The sequence below is a fragment of the Bos mutus genome, chromosome 19 (genome assembly GCF_027580195.1).
Source record: "Bos mutus isolate GX-2022 chromosome 19, NWIPB_WYAK_1.1, whole genome shotgun sequence".
NCBI classification, from domain to species: domain Eukaryota; kingdom Metazoa; phylum Chordata; class Mammalia; order Artiodactyla; family Bovidae; genus Bos; species Bos mutus.
Window position 1 is genome coordinate 13,803,305 of NC_091635.1, and position 23,391 is coordinate 13,826,695.

The 23,391-nt window shown below is 46.2% G+C and overlaps 1 protein-coding gene across 14 annotated transcripts in view; it reads right to left on the minus strand.

Annotated features, from left to right (window-relative positions):
• Positions 1-9,078: 9,078 nt before the first annotated feature.
• The window catches only part of ASGR2 (asialoglycoprotein receptor 2), a 28,485-nt gene continuing 14,172 nt past the window's right edge, over positions 9,079-23,391 (minus strand). For 5 of the 14 annotated variants that reach the window (XM_070389354.1, XM_070389352.1, XM_070389350.1 and 2 more), the window contains 11 exons: positions 21,890-22,015; positions 20,257-20,491; positions 19,439-19,516; positions 18,961-19,235; positions 17,473-17,592; positions 17,187-17,282; positions 16,231-16,302; positions 16,018-16,104; positions 15,769-15,914; positions 10,222-10,328; positions 9,079-9,966 (listed from right to left, as the gene is read on the minus strand). In XM_070389354.1, coding sequence (XP_070245455.1) covers positions 9,810-9,966; positions 10,222-10,328; positions 15,769-15,914; positions 16,018-16,104; positions 16,231-16,302; positions 17,187-17,282; positions 17,473-17,592; positions 18,961-19,081 — 906 coding nt within the window. In that variant the 5' untranslated portion in view covers positions 19,082-19,235; positions 19,439-19,516; positions 20,257-20,491; positions 21,890-22,015 and the 3' untranslated portion in view covers positions 9,079-9,809. The remainder of the gene's footprint in view (positions 9,967-10,221; positions 10,329-15,768; positions 15,915-16,017; positions 16,105-16,230; positions 16,303-17,186; positions 17,283-17,472; positions 17,593-18,960; positions 19,236-19,438; positions 19,517-20,256; positions 20,492-21,889; positions 22,016-23,391) is intronic. The other 9 variants (XM_070389362.1, XM_070389360.1, XM_070389359.1 and 6 more) reach the window with 4 other exon arrangements.

Below are 23,391 nucleotides of genomic sequence, written 5' to 3' on the forward strand. Positions count from 1 at the left end.
ATCTGAAGTCTCAACCCATGGAGTGGATGCACTGCCCGGGACCTTTTCCCAATTAGGATTCCAGATTGCTGTTACTCGGGACTTCTCAGAGCTGTTACTCCGAAATTTGAAATTCATAAGAGCACATCCACAGCTTCCCTGCAATTTTCTTGCCTCCCTCAAATAGCACTCCAGGATCCCAACAAAGTTTGCAGCTTAACTACGGGCTTCCCAGGTGGCTCAGTGGTAAAGAACCTGTTTGCAGTGCAGGAGACGCAGGAGACTTGGGTTCAGACTCTGGGTTAGGAAGATCCCCTGGAGAAGGAAATGGCAATCCATTCCAGTATTCTTGCCAGGAATATCCCATGGACAAAGGAGCCTGACAGGCTACCATCCATGGGGTTGCAAAGAGTTGGACATGACTGAAGCAACTGAGCACATTGGGCTAAGAGGAGGTAAAGAAGCGGTCCTCTCCCCTTTATGACTGTCTGGCTACTTGCACGAATTCCCTCGAAATCATCTCGACTCCCTACTTTTCACTTACAGAGTCTGGGAAGGAGAATGGTTTCTTTTTTATCACCTCTTAGTATGTCCTGTGGAGAAGGCAATGGCACCCCACTCCAGTACTCTTGCCTGGAAAATCCCATGGATGGAGGAGCCTGGTAGGCTGCAGTCCATGGGGTCGCTAAGAGTTGGACACAACAGAGCGACTTCACTTTCACTTTTCACTTTCATGCATTGGAGAAGGAAATGGCAACCCACTCCAGTATTCTTGCCTGGAGAATCCCAGGGACGGGGGAGCCTGTTGGGCTGCCGTCTATGGGGTCGCACAGAGTCGGACACGACTGAAGCAACTTAGCAGCAGCAGCAGTAAGTCCTGACTCCATGTCTCCTGCTCCTCTCTGAGTTTCTTCTCCAGGTTTATGGAGATATAATTGACATGTAACATTGTGTAAGTTTAAGGCATACAATGTGTTGATTTGATATATTTATAAGTTGTAAAATGACTGTCTCCACAGTATTACCTACCACTTCCAGCTCATTTCATATTTACCATTTCTTTTTTTTTTGGTGGTGAGAATATTTAAGAACTCCTCTATTAGCAACATTCAGGTATATGAATATAATATCATTAGATATGATTGCCATGCTGTACATTAGATTCCCCAAACTTGTGAATCTTATCATGGAAGTTTGTGCCCTTTGACCTATATCTCCCCATTTCCCCCATTCCTCAGTTCTTCTCGGCTTTAAATGTATTAATTGAAGCATTTGTCAACAATCATTCTCACTTTGCAGAATTCAACCAAAGTTCTATCAAAACAGGAAAAGCATTACTTAACTTTCTATTTCAAATGGCCTTGCCATGTCTCTCATTTCCTTAATTGGGCTTGGCAAATTTTTATTTATCCCATTAGTCTTTTCAGAAGTGAGATTTTGGGAACTACCTGGTGGTCCAGTGGCTAAGACTCTGCACTCCTAATACAGGGGGCCTGGGTTCGATCTCTGGTCAGGGAACTAGATCCCACGTGCCACAACTAAGACCCTATGCAGCCAAAAAAAAGATGTGAGATTTTGTTAAAAGGATAAACAAGCCACAGATTTGGAGAAACTTCTTGCAATCCACATCTTCAACTAAAGACTGATATCTAGAATAAATAAAGAATTCTAAAGACTCAACAGTAAAAGAAAGAAAATCCAACTGGAAAATGGGCAAAAGACATGAAGAGACATTGTGTCAAAGAGGATATACAGATGGACAATAAGCACATAAAAAGATGTACAATATTAGCCATCAGTTCAGTTCAGTTCAGTTCAGTTGCTCAGTCATGTCCGACTTTTTGCGACCCCATGAACTGCAGCATGCCAGGCCTCCCTGTCCATCACCAGCTCCCAGAGTTTACCCAAACTTTGTCCATCTAGTCGGTGATGCCATCCAGGCATCTCATCCTCTGTCGTTCCCTTCTCCTCCTTCCCTCAATCCCTCCCAGCATCAGAGTCTTTTCCAATGAGTCAACTCTTCGCATGAGGTGGCCAAAGTATTGGAGTTTCAGCTTTAGCATCAGTCCTTCCAAAGAACACCCAGGACTGATATCCTTTAGAATGGACTGGTTGGATCTCCTTGCAGTCCAAGGGACTCTCAAGAGTCTTCTCCAACACCATAGTTCAAAAGCATCAATTCTTCGGCGCTCAGCTCTCTTCACAGTCCAAATTTCACATCTATACATAACCACTGGAAAAACCAAAGCCTTGACTAGACAGACCTTAGTTGGCAAAGAAATGTCTCTGCTTTTGAATATGCTGTCTAGGTTGGTCATAACTTTCCTTCCAAGGAGTAAGTGTCTTTTGATTTCATGGCTGCAATCACCATCTGCAGTGATTTTGGAGCCCCCCAAAATAAAGTCTGACACCGTTTCCACTGTTTCCCCATCTATTTCCCATGAAGTGATGGGACCAGATGCCATGATCTTAGTTTTCTGAATGTTGAGCTTTAAGCCAACTTTTTCACTCTCCACTTTCACTTTCATCAAGAGGCTTTTGAGTTCCTCTTCACTTTCTGCCATAAGGGTGGTGTCATCTGCATATCTGAGGTTATTGAGATTTCTCCCGGCAATCTTGATTCCAGCTTGTGCTTCTTCCAGCCCAGCGTTTCTCATGATGTACTCTGCATATAAGTTAAATAAGCAGGGTGACAATATACAGCCTTGACATACTCCTTTTTCTATTTGGAACCAGTCTTTTGTTCCATGTCCAGTTCTAACTGTTGCTTCCTGACCTGCATATAGGTTTTTCAAGAGGCAGGTCAGGTGGTCTGGTATTCCCATCTCTTTCAGAATTTTCCACAGTTTATTGTAATCCACACAGTCACAGGCTTTGGCATAGTCAATAAAGCAGAAATAGATGCTTTTCTGGAACTCTCTTGCTTTTTCCATGATCCAGCGGATGTTAGCAATCTGATCCCTGGTTCCTCTGCCTTTTCTAAAACCGGCTTGAACATTTGGAAGTTCACAGTTCACATATTGCTGAAGCCTGGCTTGGAGAATTTTGAGCATTACTTTACTAGCGTGTGAGATGAGTGCAATTGTGCGGTAGTTTGAGCATTCTTTGGCATTGTCTTTCTTTGGGATTGGAATGAAAACTGACCTTTTCCAGTCCTGTGGCCACTGCTGAGTTTTCCAAATTTGCTGGCATATTGAGTACAGCACTTTCACAGCATCATCTTTCAGGATTTGAAATAGCTCAACTGGAATTCCATCACCTCCACTAGCTTTGTTTGTAGTGATGCTTTCTAAGGCCCACCTGACTTCACATTCCAGGATGTCTGGCTCTAGGAGAGTGATCACACCAGCATGATTATCTTGGTCATGAAGATTTTTTTGTACAGTTCTTCTGTGTATTCTTGCCACCTCTTCTTAATATCTTCTGCTTCTGTTAGGTCCATACCATTTCTGTCCTTTATCGAGCCCATCTTTGCATGAAACATTCCCTTGGTATCTCTAATTTTCTTGACAAGATCTCCAGTCTTTCCTATTCTGTTGTTTTCCTCTATTTCTTTGCATTCATCACTGAAGAAGGCTTTCTTATCTCTTCTTGCTATTCTTTGAAACTCTGCATTCAGATGCTTATATCTTTCCTTTTCTCCTTTGCTTTGTGCCTCTCTTCTTTTCACAGCTATTTGTAAGGCCTCCCCAGACAGCCATTTTGCTTTTTTGCATTTCTTTTCCATGGTGATGGTCTTGATCCCTGTCTCCTGTACAATGTCACGAACCTCTGTCCATAGTTTATCAGGTGCTCTATCTGTCAGATCTAGTCCCTTAAATCTATTTCTCACTTCCACTGTATAATCATAAGGAATTTGATTTAGGTCATACCTGAATGGTCATACCTAAAGTGGTTTTCCCTACTTTCTTCAATTTAAGTCTGAATTTGGCAATAAGGAGTTCATGGTCTGAGCCACAGTCAGCTCCCGGTCTTGTTTTTGCTGACTGAATAGAGCTTCTCCATCTTTGGCTACAAAGAATATAACCAATCTGATTTCAGTGTTGACCATTTCATGATGTCCACGTGTAGAGTCTTCTCTTGTGTTGTTGGAAGTGGGTGTTTGCTATGACCAGTGCATTCTCTTGGCAAAACTCTATTAGCCTTTGCCCTGCTTCATTCTGTATTCCAAGGCCAAATTTGCCTGTTACCCCAGGTGTTCCTTGACTTCCTATTTTTGCATTCTAGTCCCCTATAATGAAATTAGCCATCAGAGAATTGCACATTAAAACCACAGTAATATATTACCTCACATCTATCAGAATGGTTAAAATTCTTTTTAAAAATAGTGTGTGCATGCTAAGTTACTTCAGTTGTGTCTGACTGTGTGACCCCATGGACTGTAGCTCATAAGGCTCCTCTGTCTATGGGATTCTCCAGGCAAGAATATTGGATTGGGTTGCCATTTCCTTCTTCAGGGGATCTTCCAGACCCCAGGATCGAATCCACATCTTTTAAATCTCCTGCATTGGCAGACAGGTTCCTTACCACTAGCACCACCTGGAAAGCTCAAAGCAATTAACACCTCTGGAGGCACCGCTGGGATTAAAAAATAGTGATAGCAACCAAATGCAGGTGGGGATGTGGACAAACCTCTCTGGAGATTTCCATAGGAACCCCAAGGGCGATGGGCAAGGCAGAACACAGCATGGGACACAAGAGCAGAACTCGAGCAAATAGCATCAGTACCTTCATGATGGCCCCAAGGACCACCAAGCACCTGGCTGGCAGCCACGCATCCCTTACACCGTATCTTTCCTCCCTCCCAGATGAAAGAAGCCTGGAGAGAGCTAAGTGTAATGACTGTGAGCCCCCCAACTGAGGCTTCAGTGGTGATTTTCAGACCCGTGGGATAAAGGGAACATCACAAAGTTGGGGAGGAATTTCCTGTCCAAGAGATCAGGCCTAGAATAGGGTCAGCTCTCGCTGCAGCACATTGCAAATGGAAAACGTGGGAAATGGTGACAGATCATTTTCAACCTAGAATTCCATATTTCCACAAATGATCAATCCTTCTATCCCAAAAGAGTCCATTCCTTTCCCAGGAAGCTACTGGAGGGGATGCTTCAACAGAACGAAGGAATAAACCAAGAAAGAACACATGGATCCAGGGAAGAGAGGATCCAGCCCAGAAGAAAGAGGTGGTCCAGGGATTTCTCAGGAGTGGGAAGTCCCAAGAAAACTGCTAGCAGGGGGAGGAGAACGGAAGGGGGAGCCAAAGTTACAGAAGTGGATCAACAGGAAGTCTATGGGAGCTTGAATTCAAGGGGCCAGCTATAGGCCCCTTACAACGTCTCTGAGGTCATGATCACAATTTTTTTTTATATAATTATGAAAACAACTAACTGACTATTGACTTAGCCACTGAACAACCACAACAACATATATAATAGTCAGTTCTTTGCAACCCCATGGACTACAGCACACCAGGCTTCCCTGTCCTTCATTATCTCCCAGAGTTTGCTCAAACTCATGTCCATTGAGTCAGTGATGCTATCCAACCATCTCATCCTCTGTTGCCCCCTTTACCTCTTGCCCTCAATCTTTCCCAACATCAGGGTCTTTTCCAGTGAGTCAGCTCTTCGCATCAGGTGGCCAAAGGATTAGAGCTTCAGCTTCAGCATCCATCCTTCCAATGAAGATTCAGGGTTGATTTCCTTTAGGATTGACTGGTTTGATCTCCTTGCTGTCCAAAGGACAATATAATATATGTAATAATGTATATTATTATTATAATATAATCAGTTAGGATGACCACCATCACTTTCCACTTCAGTTTCCCCTCCTTCACATCTTCCTCTGTGTCAGGTGGCATTTTTTTTAATCCAACCAAGAAATTGGGTTGGAAAAACAGGTTTGGCTTGAATGGAGAGGGACCCTGTTATTTGCTTTACAGTCAATTTATCCTTAGGGTTGGCCCACCTACCCAGTCATGGCTTTTGGGGGTACTGTTGGCACCCATCGTGTAGACTCCCTTAGGGGTGAATGAAGGTGGGCCATGAGCCTCCCTCAAGCACTGGCATCAGTAGTAAAGAAGAAATATGCTGGAGGATACCCACAATGATCTTTCTCTTCTGAAAGTCTTACAATACCTTTGTCACAGGCAGAAGGAAATAATAAGTATGCAGCCAAAAAGCGGAGGAGGCGGGGAGAATGGATTTCACAGGTGTATTGGAAGGTTATTAAAAATGTTATATCAGTTGTCTGGATTTTGTGATGTTTGTAGTAGCTTTCAGCTTTTGGGCCTTCTTTTCTTTATGTTTAATTTTGTATCCACAATTTTGCATCTTTTCCTAAGGAGGGCGCCCCAAATCGTGTACATTTCATGCCCTGTAAAACTTGGATTCACCCTGATGGCTCTTGGAAAAGAGTACAACTGAAGTACTGGTGACGTGACCAGATCACATGTGCAGAATATTACATTGTCAGGCTTTTTACAGTTAAGGAAGACTTAGTAATTGATTCACAGAATCTGATGCAAAATTTTCAAGTATTCAGAAGAAATTTCAGAAGAAACAAAAGTTGTTCAAAAAAGGAAATGTAAGCATATTATACTACTTGGCTCAGCAATTAACAATATTGCCACAGCCCTAACCAACACAGATTCTGAATTAGGATTCAAGTAAAAACTGTTACAGACTAAATTGGAAAATTATACCCATCTACAAGATAAAAAGTGACTGAATAATGTCTACAATTGATAAATAAAGAGGTATCAATTTGTGTGTGTGTTTTGAAAGTACAAATGTCTAAGGGAAATAGCTAAAATACTGAAAGTGGTGTCTCAGAACAGCAGGGATGGCTGAAGGAAAAAAACAGGGTCTGGTAACTGCTTCTAGCCCTATAAGACTTTAAATTGTATGTATTATTTGTGTCATAAGTGTTTAAATTCAATGCCAATTATATACATTTTGAAGAAGTCCTAGAAAAATTTGCAACTGAAAATTGGGAAGTCTTGACCCAGAACAAGCTTAGATGCAAAAATTGCTTGAAGTATTAGATGTGAAAACAAAAACAGCAACTACTTGCCCACCACAGAGGATGATTTAATAACATCTGGCACATCTATCGGAGAAGGCAATGGCACCCTACTCCAGTACTCTTGCCTGAAAAATCCCATGGATGCAGGAGCCTGGTGGGCTGCAGTCCATGGGGTCACTAAGAGTCGGACACGACTGAGCGACTTCACTTTCACTTTTCACTTTCATGCATTGGAGAAGGAAATGGCAACCCACTCCAGTGTTCTTGCCTGGAGAATCCCAGGGACGGGGGAGCCTGGTGGGTTGCCGTCTATGGGGTTGCACAGGGTCGGACACTACTGAAGTGACTTAGCAGCAGCAGCAGCAGCAGAACGTCTATATTTTGGAATTCTCTACCCCGGCTAAATTCAATGAATTAAAACCTCTCAGGGAACAGCATAGACTGGATCAATGTCCATAGGACATGGGAAAGTGAAAAAAGCTAACTACATCATGATACGCGGTATTGCATATGGGCACGTACGCAGGAAACTTCCTACAGAAACCCTGAAATGGTTCATTTTTATGTCAGCTTGACTGGGACACAGATGGTGAGTCCAACATTATTCTGGGTGTGTCTGCGAGGGTGTTTGGGGATGAGATGAACATTTGAACTGGGAAAGCAGATTGCTCTCCCTAACATGGGCTGGCCTCCTCCACACCATTGAAGCCCTGAATAGATCCAGAAGGCCGGTCCTCTTAAGGTAAAAGAGAGTTCTTCCTGCCTGGCCCTCTCCAAACTGGGACAACGGTTGTTTTCCTACCTGCAGACTCAGGTGGAGACATTGACTCTTCCTGGGTCTGGAGCCTTTAGACTCAGACTGCATCTTACTCTGATGGATTTTGGGGGTTTCCAGATCACCGACTCATCTGCAGAAGTTATCCATACTCCCATGAGCCAATATATCTCCTATTGGTACACACAGATCCCATTGGTTCTGTTTCTGTGGAGACCCTTGACTAATACAATATCCATGAAATGGTTAACTCTGGGTAGAAGTAGGAGTGGTGAGGGGAGGACACGCGGTGTGTGTGTGCGTGTGTGCAAAACATTTTTTACTATTAGTTTATACTACTTTTGTAAATAAAAATAAAACCAAAAAACCTAATTGCTTCAAGACTCGTTTAAGGTTGGTCGTAGTGATCTTGGAAGGTGCAGTTTACCCACTGTGGAGGCTGTTGGAGACACCCTTTACTGGAGAGCTGTCTAGGTCAGTCTGGGGTCTTTTCAATCCTGCTTCTCTTAGCAAACTTTTTCACTGGCCTTTGCCAGCCCAGTTCACAGTTCCCAGACTGACAGGGTGTTCTTTGGAACAGGGATGTTCAGTGGAGCAGGGGTGTTCTTTGAAACCTCTTTTGCAGTGAAGCCCTCAGGGCAGACTCTGTGGCCCCAGCCATGCTGGCTCCACCCCCACCCCACGCCAGCCCCACCAGTGCCATCCAGGGGCCCCTCTGTGCCCATCTCTGGCCTGTGTGCTTTAAGATTAGGTGTTGAACATAGAGCGTTGGTTACCAGGGGTTGGCAGGGGAGGGGGAAACGATGATCAAAGGGTACATGCTTCCAGTTTTAAGAGGAATAAGTTCTGGGAATCTAATATAGAGCACGATTATTATAGTTAATAATACTGTATATGTAGTTGAAGGTTGCTAAGACAGTAAATGTTAAATGTCCACACTGCAATAAATGGTAACTGTTTAACATGAAGAAGGTGTTAAATAAAGCTATGGTGGTAAAAAAAAAAAAAAAGATTAGGTATCAAGCCTTATTTTATATCCCTGGATACATTCCAGTGTCTCCTGGTTTACAGCCTATGGGAACTTGAATGGAATTTGCATACTACTGTTGCGTGAAAACTGTATAAATATTAATTATGTTAAATTGGTTCATAGTGCTTTTCAGGTCTGCTAGAGCCTTTTACTTTTCTGTCTATTCAGTTTATTAATTTTTGAGAGTTTGATATTGAAACTCCAATTAAAAATCTTTAAATATTAAAAAAAATTTTGTAATATATAGTAAAACTATATATAACTTTGTTCTGTATTTTCCAAGTCTCTTATAAATGTGTTATCATACTTCCATAATTCAAAAAATAAAAAAATTAAATATTAAAAAAAACAGCAAATTACCAAGCAAATAAGCAAATAAAAATATAAAACTTCATAGGTAGGGGAGCGTAAAAAAAAAGATTAAGTGTCAGGGACAGCTGTCCAACGCTTGAGCTCTCTCTTCGAGACCCTCTCCCTCCCTCTTCTTTGAATCCTACACTTCCCAGTTCCAAATAACCAGTCCACACAAAGTTTCAAGTATTTGTCCTTTTCCTACTCCCTGATGGCTCAGCAGGTAAAGAATCTGCCTTCCATGCAGGAGACACAGGAAACGTGGGATCGATCCTTGGGTTGGGGAGAACCCCCTGGAGAAGGAAATGGCAACCCACTCTAGTATTCTTGCCTGAGAAATCCGATGGACAGAAGAGCCTGCCAGGCTACTGTCCAATGGGTCGTAAAGAGTCGCACATGACTAAGTGACTAAGCACAAGTTACACACTACACCACTGAGGAAGCTGAAAATTATAATAATAATAATTACAGTGAATTTCAGAAGAAGGCAGGAGCTGTCTCCCCAGGGTCAGAGTTTCTTCAGCCCCCCGCGTCTATCCCTCTTCAAGCTCTCCCCATGCTTCTAAAGACTCTCCTCTCCTTCCTTTCTTCAAAATGCCCAGGCAGGAGGGTTTGCGGGTCAGAGGTCTGCTGGAGGCTGGGGGAGGTGGGCGGCTACATGGTGATGTTCCGCTTTGTCTCACACACCCAGCGTTTCACTTGCTGGCAGAAATCGTCATTCCAGCGCCCATCCCATCTGATCTCTGCACAGTCCTCGCTGGCCCCCAGCTCGTGCCCCCGCCAGTCATCGGGCTGAGCGGGATCCCAGTTCCTAGGAAGGCAGGACAAAGCTCCGCTCCAGATGGCCCCCTCATCCCAACAACCCTCACCCCCCACCTCAGAAATGCATGGCTTTTTGGGGTTCAGGGAGCCATGACTGCAGTCTTGGGAGCTGAGAATCTGGGTGAGGCGGGAGATGGTGGGAGAATTTGGTCCCTGAGGGACGAGTGGGAGCGTACCGGGGGCAGAGACCAGATGGCCATCCCCAGGACAAATTAATGGGGAGAGACAAGGAGAAGCCACTTACTTGTAGCTGTGCTTGTAGTCTGTGCCGTCCACCCATTTCCAGGAGCCATCGCTGTCAGTGAGACCTATCCAGACTCTAAAGGGGTTTGTGTGTTGTACAATGAACTTCTGGAAAACAGGTGGGAGGGAAGTTTCTAGTCCCTTGTGCCTCCATTCAGGCCTTAGCTGTGGCGCCCTCACCCCACCCCCAGTCTGATCTGTCCCCACCTTGAAGCAACAGCTCCCAATAAAAGTTCCTGGCTTTTTCTTCTGCAACCATATCTATTATTTAGTGAACATTTACTGGGCTAAACATTGTACTAATTGCTTTACAAGGATTATCTTATTTCATCCCCATAACGCTCTGTAAATTGGACACCCTAATGGTTTACACTTTACACGTGAGATTAAGGAACTGAGGGTATCTGTGGAGCCCAGGGTAACAACCCAGGGTCTGAGTTGGTGACCCTTGTCCCCTGACCTGTCCTCCCACTTCATTCCTAACTCACGGCTGCTAGACCCCTATTCTAATCTTTTCCCTGTCTTCTGCCCACAACCTCAAACTCTGGGATCCTGACCCCTGCCACCCTCATGGTGACCCAATGACCCAGTAAAGATCTGGGTTTCACTTGCCTCTCACGTACATTTATCTGCTCCTACTTCTACATACAGGTTTACCTGGTGGCTCAGATGGTAAAGAATCCGCCTGCAATGCAGGAGACCTGGGTTCAATCCCTGTCTTGGAAACATCCCCTGGAGAAGGCAACAGCTACCCACTTCAGTATTCTTGCCTAGAGAATCCCATGGACAGAGGAGTATGGCAGGCTACAGTCCACAGGGTTGCAAAGAGTCAGACGCAACCGAGCAACTTTCACTTTCACTTCACTTCTACATACAGCTGCCACGTCTGTTGTTCTCCAGGCCCTACAGCTTCCAAGCTCGGACCCACTGCTCAGAGCTCTGTTATGACTTGGCTACAGGGGCTCTGGCAGTCTGGCTGAAAATAAGAAGATGCCCTATATGTGAGGGACAGCCAAGCTGTCCAGCTGGTGGGCGTGGGACAAAAGTGGTTTTTGAGATAGCTTCCCAGGATCCATGCATACCTCCTAAGAGGAAGTGGCTTTCTCTTAAGAGCTATGGCTCTTTCTGAGGCCTTAAGAGGGAGGTGTGGCGTGCTGCAATTCACGGGTCACAAAGAGTCAGACATGACTGAGCAACTGAACTGAACTGAGGCCTTAAGCCCCCTGGCTTGGGAGGGCAGCAGCATAGAGTGTGGTCACCTTGTTTTATGAAGGAAGCAGAGGGGGTCGGTTCACCAACATGCATATGTAGCAGTTTCCTTTGATAGCATATGAAGGGTCTCCAACTGCATCTGGAGGAAAATTTCCTAATTCCACTTTCCCTTCCTAGACACTTAATTAAAACTGCAGTTAGTCACCTCATCTGAAGGCAGATACAGTAGCATTCTTGAATTCTAGACTCCTGCAAATAGTCAATATCCTGTACGTGAAGGGACAGCTCTCAAGGGCTCCTAGGGCTGTTCCCCAAATTCAGGAGGGTCAACGAAGCTGGAGGGAAAATGCCTGGAGGCAAGATATTCTCTTTGCTGCTGCCCACTGCCCCAGTCCCCTCTTCCCATCACCACAAGAAGTTGAATAACTGAATGAACAATACAAAGCATCAATATCCAGCCCCCTGTGTTGAAGACTGAGTGTGTGTGCACGTGTGTGCTCAGTCATGTCCGACTCTTGGTGACCTCATGGTCTGTAGCCCACTAGGCTCCTCTGTCCATGGACTTTTCCAGGCAAGAGTACTGGAGTAGGTTGCCATTTCCTACTCCAGAAGATCTTCCCAACCCAGGGACTGAACCCGCATCTCCTGTATCGTCAGGCAGATTCTTTACCACTGCGCCACCTGGGAAACCCAGGTGAAGACTGAGGGGAGGGATGAAATAGTGTCAGATGATCAGAAAAGACAGTCCATGAGAACACTTCTGCCCTATTCATGAGTAAATAACAGGCAAGAAAGAATTCAGCCCATTCAAAGAAGGAGCCTGGGGGAGTTTTATCATGGAAACTGAGAAAAATAAAGAGGATGGAAGGGAAGAGGAGGAAGAAAAAAGCACTGTGATATCAAGAAGAGAAGTGAAAAATATACTTTGTAAAGAAAGCATGTTTCTAAACCTAAGAAGCTATTGGAGAATAGCTTATATCCTCAGAAACATTAAAGAGGAGATGAACGACATAAAACTACAAAAGAAGAATCAAAGAAGAAAGATAACAATGATAAACAAAGAGAAGAAACTGAAAATTTTGAGCTACATTAAAAAAAAAAAAACCTCAACAAAAAATCAAGTCTGAGATACAAAAGACAGTCATGAAAAAAGAGCCCAGAAAACTAAGGAAAAGAGAGAAAGAAGGTGAAGTGAAGTCACTCAGTCGTGTCCAACTCTTTCTGCGATCCCATGGGCTGTAGCCTACCAGGCTCCTCAGTCCATGGAATTTTCCAGGCAAGAGTACTGGAGTGGGTTGCCATTTCCTTCTCCAGGGGATCTTCCTAACCCAGGGATCGAACCCAGGTCTCCTACACTGCAGGCAGACGCTTTACCATCTGAGCCACCAGGGAAGCCCAATATTTCTTTGAGCCCCTTTTTTGGGGCAGGGGAGGCAAGAATACTGGAGTGGGCTGCTCCCTTCTCCAGGAGATCTTCCCAACCCAGGGATTGAACCCTGGTCTCCCGCATTGTAGGCAGATGCTTTTAAACAGTAACGAGATGAAGGCTATGGAGGGTAGACAATGGAGATCATTTTGAATGGTGTGCTCCAGAGGAAAAGAGAACAAATGGGCAAGAAAAACTATTCAAATAAATGGCTTAAGAAAAATTTCCAAAACATATGAAAATCTAACTTTATGTGTTAAAAGAACTCTCCTAGCCTCAGAGCAAAAATACAGAGAATGTACAACACTGGAATATATCTGAGATTAATGAAATTCAAAGAAAAACTATTTGCACATACATGTAAGGAATGTGAGAGAGATATGAATGAGGCGTTATAAACTTCAAAGTTGCTAAGAGACTAGATCTGAATTGTTCTCAGTGAAAAAGAAATGATAATTGTGTGACATGGTAAAGGTAAGAGCTAACACTACTTTATTCATAATATTGCAATATGTAAATATATCAACCGAGGGTGTTGTGCACCTCAAACTTACAGGGTTACATGTCAATGATATCTCAATTTTAAAACCGAGAAAAGATTGAGGCGTGAGAAGAAGTGTACTGGTTTCCTCATCTTTCTCATGAAAGTTATATAAATTCTTTTATTTTTTAAAGCCAAGAAGTTTCAGCCCATTATTTAAAGTTATGACAGTAATTACTAGTGTAGCTAAAAACAAGCCACATTTAGTCCAAAATAACACAGTGGAGAAACCAAAAAGAATACATCTCACATAGCAAATGGGAGAAAATAAAAGAAGCATATAAAACAGAAAAGAATTAGACTGATTAAAGATATGTATTTTAAAATAAATGCAAGTGCGAGAGCCCAGAAATAAACCCACACACCTACGGTCAATTAATCTACGACAAAGGCGGCAAAAATATACAATGGAGAAAAGACAGTCTCTTCAACACGGTAGTGTTGGGAAAACTGGACAGCTACATGTACATCAATGAAATTAGAACACTCCCCCACACCATATACAAAAATAAACTCAAAATGGTTTAAAAACCTAAATATAAGACACGACACCCTAAAACTCCTAGAAGAGAACATAGGCAAAATATTCTGGGACATAAATCACAGCAGTATTTCTTAGACCAGTCTCTCAAGGCAAAAGAAATAAAAGCAAAAATAAACAAATGGGACCTAATCAAACTTAAAAGCTTTTGCACAGCAAAGAAAACTATCAACAGAACAAAAAGACCACTTATGGAATGGAAGAAAATATTTGCAAATGATGCAATTAACAAGGGGTTAATATTCAAAATATAAAAACAACTCATACAACTCAACATCAAAAAAACAACTCAACAAAAAAATTGGCAGAAGACCTAAACAAACATTTCTCCAAAGAAGACATACAGATGGCCAGCAGGCACGTGAAAAGATGCTCAACATTGCTAATTACTGCTGCTGCTGCTGCTGCTAAGTCACTTCAGTCGTGTCCAACTCTGTGTGACCCCACAGGTGGCAGCCCACCAGGCTTCCCCGTCCCTGGGATTCTCCAGGCAAGAACACTGGAGTGGGTTGCCATTTCCTTCTCCAATGCATGAAAGTGAAGTCGCTCAGTCGTGTCCAACTCTTAGCGACCCCATGGACTGCAGCCCACCAGGCTCCTCCATCCATGGGAGTTTCCAGGCAAGAGTACTGGAGTGGGGTGCCATTAAGGGTGGCTAAACAATAGAGTAGCATCATTTATGGGGGGTGGGGGGTGCCTAAAAAATTATCAATACTCAGGATGAATCCAAGATTAATTAAATCAGAACCTTTGAGTGCAAGACCAAGTGTCAATATGTTTTAAACTCCTCAAGAGGTTACAATACACTGCGATGGCTGAGAATCATTCATCTAAAACAGAGACTCAAAATGGTTGGAAATAAGAGGGATGGGCAGAGATACACGAAGCAAATGTAAGTGAAAAGAAATCAAGGACCAGTCCCTTCATATCACATGAAGATGAATTCAAGGCAAAAAGCATTAATCAGGACACTGATGTTCATTTCACAATAATAAAGGTACCATCCCATCCTCCATAAAGTTGTAGGTAGCATGAACTTGTGCGCCAAATCACAGACTGAGTCTTAGGTTGATTCACATGAAACTTTATAGGCCAATACAGATAGAATATTGGCAATTCAACCTGATCAGTAAAGTAAAATATGTCCGTAATCCATATCCATATATATATCTCTACCCTCACCTCAAAAAGTGGGGATAACAAGAGTGCCTGCTCCATAGGGTTGTGAGGGTTAAAGCAATGGATATATGAAAGTGCCTGACACATAGTGAGGGCTCAGTAAATGTTATCTTTAATACCCTCCTTTGCCCGAACATGTCCACTTGTTCGAATGGGTTGAGTCTTCCCTCTGGACTTTGGAGTTGTGATCTGGTGGCAGCAGTGGGCAGGGAGACTCGGGGTGCTTTGGAGGGACCCAGTAACTCATGCCAGGTGTGTTCCTGTGAATCCCACCCACTCTGTCCCTTTCACGCAAAGACCCATCACGTTCCCCAGGCCAGCACAGAGCAAGCAGGGACTGTCAGCGCCTCCACAATGTTCTCCACAGAAGTCCTGGCCCTTTAGTTCATCCTGCCACTCATTCTGTCTCCTGCCCTGATCCTCATCACCTGGTCTCCTGGCTCCTATCCTTTGCCCTGGCTCCTGGATGTAATCTCCCACCTCTTAGAATCAATGGCTGCTCCATCATGAACCTCCCAGAGTGGGGACAGATTTCTGCTTCTGGTTTCTTCCTCGGGTTAGAAAAAAATAACAAAACAAGCCTGACCCAGCCTCCCAGAGTTTGCATTCCCAAGGTTTCCTCCTGCCTTTGGGAAGGTTGTGGTTTCACCTGTTCCTCTCTGGAGTTGATGACCACGAGGTGGGCATTCTCCAGCTGGCAGTACTTCTCAGCCTCGAGCCAGGGCTTCCCCGAGCGAGAGAACCAGTAGCAGCTGCCATCATGGTCCACCCAGTTCACTGGGCAGCATTCTGTGCCTGAGGGGGTTGGAGGGACAGAAGGAGATAAGATCCAGCTGGAGGGGACATGCAGAGGGACTGGAGATGCTCACCCCCCAACCCCACCCTACCACATCCCTACCATTGCTCTGGAAGTGTGCCATCTGACAAGTCAGTGTGCGCAGATCCATGGGGAAGTGCTTCAGATGGAGCCGCAAAGTGGCATGATCTAAGGGTCAGAGTGTGGCAAGGGTGTGGTAGGCCGTGTGCATGGCCCCACAGACCAGGACTCCAGCGTCTGGCTGGGGAGATACACGCTAGCACACACACGCACACTCAGGACAGAGTCTCTGACCTGCTTTCAGGTCTTGCTGCTGTTTTCCCAGCTTGGCTTCCAGAAGTCTCACCTTGTCACCGGCGAAGCCTCCTGCAACAGAGGAAAGTTAACCTGTCTCCCTTCCACTCTGCCTCCCCAACATTTCTCCATCCTTATGCCACTGACACGTCAGTCGGGGCCACCATCACCTTGACCTAGGATGTTGCACGCTCTGCTCTCTGTTGCATGCTCCCAACCCCACCCACTCTTCTCTTGGCTGCACGGTGGTGTTCTGAAGCACAACCTGCTCAGGCCACTCCCCTGTTAAATCCTTCCCATAGCTCCCTATGTTCTCAAAGTAAAGCCTCACGAGTTAGCACAGCTTGCCTGCATGGCCTGGCCCTGACCCACCTCTCTAGCCCACCCTTGGCCCACCCCTCCAGCCACACTGGAAATGTTGAGAGTCTAGGACATGCAGTGGTCTTCCTCACGTCCTGGTCATCAGACTCTGCTCTCTACCTGGTTCCCACCTCCATCCTCTACTCTAACCCTTACTCATCCTTCATGGACCCTCGGCTCAGGAAGCAGCATCCTTGGAACCCTTGCCTGGCTTCTCAGGTTGGGTTATCCGCCCTAGTCTGTGCTTCCTTCCCAGTACCCCTAAACACTCCCCTATCGGACCCAGCATGCATGCGTGTGTGTTAAGTCACTCAGTCATGTCCAACTTTTTGCAACCCCATGGACTGTAGCCTTCCAGGCTCCTCCATCCTTGGGATTCTCCAGGCAAGGGTACTGTACAGTGGGTAGCCATCCCCTTCTCCAGGGAATCTTTCTGAACCAGGGATTGAACCCAGCTGTCATGTATTGCAAGCAGACTCTTTACTGTCTGAGCCACCAGGGAAGCCAGCAAGGGGCCCAGCCAACCCTCGCTGCTAAACCAACCCCTCAACCACCCAGCACATCCCAGTCTCTCCCCTTGGGGCTCGCCCACTCACCGTGGGAGCTGAGATTCAGGATGTCCATCAGGGTGCCCGACGAGAAGTTGCTGAAAGCTTCCTGTAGGGTCTGCAGCTCCCCTTGCAGCTGTGCTCCTTGTCAGGAGACAAAACAGGACAAAGTGGATCGCACTCTGTCCCACCTGACAGCCCTCATCACTGTCTGTGGGATGGTCTCCTTCCCCGCCCCAGCACTGCCTCCATCTCTTCCCTATCGTGGCTCTCACTGGCCCCAGCACTGCCCGAATCCGCGCCCCCACTGCTGCCCCACCCCTGCGACCCTCACTTTGGGACCCTGTCACACAGATAGCCACCAGCAGCAGGACGTTGAAGACCAGGACAAGCAGACTGAGGCGGAACTTGGAGCAGAGACGCTGCAGCAGAAGAGGCTGGGGAGGAGGCATCCCTGCAAGAGAAGGGGTGTCAGGACAAGGGGCATCAGAGGCAGGGGGCCAGAGAGCCAACCTCATGGAGCGTCAGAGGAGCAGAGCCTGAAGAAGTACAGCCTTGCTGGGTGAGGGCAGGCGGAGAAAGTAGATTCCGAGATGAAAAACACTCTGGATAAAATTAATAGATGAGACAGGCATATGTCTCAATGAACTTGGAGGCATAGCAACAACAACTGTATAAAAAGAAACGCCAGGAAAGAAAAGAATCCCACACTCCCCCAAAAAATAGAAAGAGCACCAATGAGCTGTGGGATCATTAACATATGCATAATTGATGGAAAGGGGAGCTGGAGAGGCAGAAAGAAATTTTTTTTGAGGAAACAATAGCCAGTGTATCTCCAAATCTTCTGAAAACTCTAGGCCTATAAAAGCCTGGGAAGAGTGGAAGCTGCTCCCAGGTGAGCAGGTGCCAGCTGTCAACCCACTTTCAGGCGGCAGAGGCTGCTAGAGGCTGGCTGATGGTTGCACCCCTCAGGCACGCTCTGCCAGGCTGTCCATCCTGCCTCTTTCAGGCGAGCCCCCTGTCCCGTGAAATCCAAAACCGCTGGACTCTCTCCAAGCCTCCTGCTGAAACACGAATCCTCTCATTCTCAGAAGATCCAACAATATCCAAAGTTACTTTTGTGTGTTCACTACCTACCAGGCAGCTTGTGGGACCTGAAGGGGCAGAGGGGTGTAGGTGGGTGTGGCCTCTGCCCCACGCAGCCTGTTGAAAAGGCTTGTGAACCTGCTGCCAGGGAAAGGAGAAGCCTGGTGGGACAGCAGCCTTCTCCCCTGCCCAGCTCCCACCCTCAGCTGCAACAGGGGCAGTTCTTCCAGCCTCAGGCAGGAAGGGGTCCCTCTTCCCAGCCCAGGCTAACCAGTCCCCCTCCTTGAGCTTCAACCCCCAACCCCTCCTGGTCTCCAAAGAGCTTCACTCCATCACCACCACCCACACCTGACATCCCCTCCCACATCCCGGCTCCCGCCCTTCACCTTGGAAATGGCTCAGCTCTTTCTCGCCTGAAAACTTTCTCCTAGACACTTGGGGACTTTGGTCAAGATTTGCTAGAGAAAGATCCAGGCAGGGGGCTTGGAGGGGAAATTTCTCTGTGCCCTTTCCCTCCAACACACCCTTCCCCTACCCCCCATCACACACAGCACATACTGGTCAGGTTGGAAGGAAGAGGGGAGACCCCTTTCCTGGGATCCTGGGGGTGGAGAAGGGGGTGAGGTCAGAGGATAGTCCCTGGTCATAGGGTGAATGTGACAAAGGCCTCAGAGGGACAGAGAGTGACTGGGAGCTAGACTAGGGTGGAGCAGAGCCCCAGATACCAGACACTTGCCTTTCCAGAATGGTTCTCTCCTGGGGCTGTGCCCACAAGTGCCTGGGCCCTCGCCTCTGCCGAGCTGGTGGTCATTCTCCTCGGAGTCCAGCTGCTGGATGTCCTGGAAGTCCCTGGCCATGCTGGGTCCTGGGTGTGGCTGGACCCTGCCTGGGTTCAGGGCTGCTTTAGGGCTGGGACTGAGTTGGGGTTGGTGCTCGTGCTAAGATGCTAATTGAGGTGGAGGCTGATGGATGTAGGCTCAGAGTGGGTCTAGGCGATGGCTTGGGTTGGATCTGAGGTTGGAGGGGAGATGGAAGCTGAAATGCTGCTGGGTCCCATCCCCTCTCAGGAGACCGCTTGGGCCTCGAGCCTCCCCTCCACACATGCCAATCACCCCACAACTTCCCATCGACTCCCCCCCACTGTCTCTGAACCAGGGTCTGTCTAATCCCAGACATCCCCAGGCCCACCTGCCTCCCCAGTGACCTCAGTTTACCTGTTCAAGGTCTAGAAGGCCGCCCAGGCCCCAGGACGCAGGAGGGCTTGAACCAGGAGAACTGGGGACCAGGTGGTGCTGGAGGAGAGGAGGGAAGAGGTGAGCACCATTTCAGGTGAGGGCCCTGAACCCGTGTGCCTGAGTGTCCAAGCGCTTCTAACTTGGCATCTCCTGCCCCTGGGACTTTGGACAGTAAACAGAGTGGAAACTGAGTTGGAAACTCAGTCAATATGTGGTGGGGGCAGAGGGCAGGACTGTGTCTCTGTCCTTCACAGAGAAGGGGTCTCCTGGCCTGACCCTTCTACCCTCGGAAGCTAGTCACCTCACTCTTCTCGGAACATTTGGGAGGGGGGCCAGCCAGGAGGAACCAGGGTGCAATTGGCTATTTCCTCTCTATCCCTCTCCCATTTCACTTCCTGCCTCAGATTCCTGGAATTGTTAGTCAGACAACCCTGATGAGGATTGGAGGGGCCACTTCTGTGCTCTTGCCCAATCTGGCATCTGAGCCAAGGCCCCACGTCCTGTAGGCCCAGCCATCAGGCTTCCCAGCTTTGGGCCAACTGGCTTCACTCTCCATGGGAGTAAAGCCCCTCAGAGACTGGAAATTCAGGGAGGGCAGAGAAGAGGGAAGAGCATCCAGAAAGCGGTGGATAGGAGAGGTTCAACCTTGTAAATAAGCCCCTTCTGTGGCCCTGGTTGGGCTTCCCTGGTGGCTCAGTGGCAAAGAATCTGCCTGCGATGCAGGAGACACAAGTACGATCCCCGGGTCAGAAAGATCCCTTGGAGGAGGAAGGGGCAATCCACCCCAGTATTCTTGCCTGAGAAATCCCATGGACAGAGGAGCCTGGTGGGCCACAGTCCGTGGAGTCACAAAGAGTCGGACACGACTGAGCAACTGAGAGGCCCTTTCATGGCCCTACTCCAGAAGCCTTGGGCCTCACATCCAGGCACGGTGCTAAATGACCCACAGACATGCTCTCTGGTAACTCTCACAACATGTTGCAGCAGATCACTTCACTTCTGCTGATCCCACTTCACAGAGGAGGGAACAACCTGGAGGAGATTAAGTGACTTTACTGTGTAGCAGGGTACGGGGCGGGGCAGGGGGTGGACAGTGGGAGGCAAAACGGATGGAGGGAAAATGCCATCCCATCAGACTGGGGGGTCTTCACAGTCCTGTGAGGAAGACAGGGCTTCACGAACCGAAAAATCAGAGCTCAGTTGGTAAAGAATCCGCCTGCAGTGCGGGAGACCTGGGTTTGATCCCTGGGTTGGGAAGATCCCCTGGAGAAGGGAAAAGCTAGCCACTCCAGTATTCTGACCTGGAGAATACCATGGACTGTATGGGGTTGCAAAGAGTCGGATATGACTGAGCGACTTTCACTTTCACCATCTACACTTGGGCTAACAGCTTGGGAGAGAAAACCCAATTTTCATTCCTGATTTTATATACATATATACACATCAGTTATTTGGCTGCACTGGGTCTTCATTATGGCATGAGGGCTCTTCAGTTGCAGCATGTGGGATCCAGTTCCCTGACACCATATGGAGACAGAGAGAGCACAGAGAAGAACCGAGGCCCCGCACACATGAACAAAGCCTTCTGGGAGCTTCCAGTCTAGCCAACAGCTGAATGCATCCAAGTGTATGACCCTAGCCAAGACCACATGGTCTACCTGGCCTAGCCCTGCACGGGTTCCTGACCCAGAGAATCTTGAGAAATAAATACAGTTGACCCTTGAATGGTGCAGGGATTAGGGGCACTGACCCTCTCCCTGCAGTTGAAAACTTGTGTATGACTTTACAGTACCCTTTGTATCCCCTGATCCGCGTCTGCAGATGATGTAACACATTTTTTGTGGAAAAAAATCTGCTTATAAAGTGAAACTGTGCAGTTCAAACCCGTTGTGTTCAAGAGTCAACTGTAGTTGTTTGTTTTAGGCCACTGGAGCTTTGGGTTAGACTGTTATGTATCAATAGGTAACTGAAATAAAACATATCCTTAAGTATGCATCCTTATCAAATATGTAGCATAGTTTGCATGCCTATTTTTTAGATAGATAAGTGAAGCTTTCATACATCTCATTTGTTCCCGACTTTTTCACACAAGAATAAATGTTTAAGATCTATCTGTGTTGCTATTTGTACATCTGGTTTGTTGCTATGAACCTCTGCACAATATTCAATGGTGCGTATCCGTCATTGCATATTTACCCAGTCCCCAAATGAGAAACACCCAACTACTGCAATGGACACAGCATGTCCCCATGAGGACCTAGGTGAGACTATCTCTCAGGACTATATCCAAGACTGAAATTGCCAAGTCACAGAATATTCTCACACTTAATTTAATGCATACACACACACCATTTTTTTTCCCATCAGTGAGATCATATTCACAATACTCTTTTTCAGTACGGTTTTTATTCCCTTTCATCTCTCACTTGCCTCATGCTCCTCATCCACTCACTGCATCCTCCATCCTTGCCCCTCCTGTGATATTAATGGTCTTCTGTTTTATCTCTGCTATTAATGCTTCATCAAGTTCCCACGTGGAGCTTGGTGAGAATTTCCCTGTGAACGATATCCGGGAGTGAAAGTGTCATGTCACAAAGGATTCTCAAGCTTAATTTCACCCGAGTCCAGCCAGGCTATACCTCTTCCAGAACGGCCATGCCTGTTGACACTCCCATCACCAGCATATGAGGGCTCCCTCTTTTGCGTCATCCTTCTCAACACTTGTTACTATTCAGCTTCCCACCACCCTGATGACATCTCACTGCTCTTCTATGCTACATTTCTGGTTAATAGAGGGTTTGAACATTTCTCCATCTATTTTCTATTCGCTCAGATTTCCTCTGCTATGGGCAGCTTTTCCACATCCTATATCCATTTTTCTATTGGGTTTCCTGGATTCACTTTGCTGACTGGAGGCATATCTTGTATATTCTAGATACATGTTTAGAAAACAAGAAAGGTCTTTTGAAAATTAAAAACAATTTTTTTGTTCTTAAAGCCAAAACAGTTAATAGAAGTGCTGGAAGATAAAAATCAGGAAATCGTTGCAAAAAAGGGACAAAGCTGTTTTTTGTTTTTTTAAATGAGGAAACAGCTAAATTGAGGGCATTTTTTTACCCCCTGGCCTCATGTTTCCATGTATACTTCCTGCTAGGGAACTCTCCAGGCCTTTCTCAAACGTGCCCACCACACCTCCCCAGGAGAGGAAGCTTGCCTGTGGGCTCTCTTTGGTTCTCTCTGCTCAGCCAGTGATCTGTGTTCTGCCAGGTGACACTGAGCCCGCCCCTGCAGAGAAAACCTGCTTTGCCCAGCTCTGCCTGTGACTAGGTAAATATGTCTGTCTAATTCTTGGATGAAATATTAACAAGTCCTTTTGATTTAAGGGGCTTCCCTGTAGCTCAGCTGATAAAGAATCTGCCTGCAACGCAGTAGACCCCAGTTCGATTCCTGGGTTGGGAAGATCCACTGGAGAAGGGAAAGGCTACCCATTCCAGTATTCTGGCCTGGAGAATTTACAGTCCATGGTCTCGCAAAGAGTCGGACATGACTGAGCGACTTTCACTTTCACTTGATTTAAGGTTTGACGCCAAGTCCACCTTAACTGTATATCAGCAAGAAAGCTAGCAACTTGACGTCATTTATCTGTCTACTGTGTCTTGGTTCTCAATTGGTTTCAAACTTGAGAGGAAAAGAAAGCACCCCGCTCTTTTTTCACCAGCCTTGTTAAATCTCCAAGAATAATATAAAAGATCAATTGATCCCAAACATTCAATTAATAGTTCTAGAAGATACAGAAGGAAGTAAAAGGAAATAATACAAGATTGTTACTTAGAATTAAAAGCATGAGGCTCCAAATTTAAATAACCTACTAACTGCCCATCTTTTCATTAAAGAATGACCAAAGGACATAACTGTGAAATTTCAGAATACCA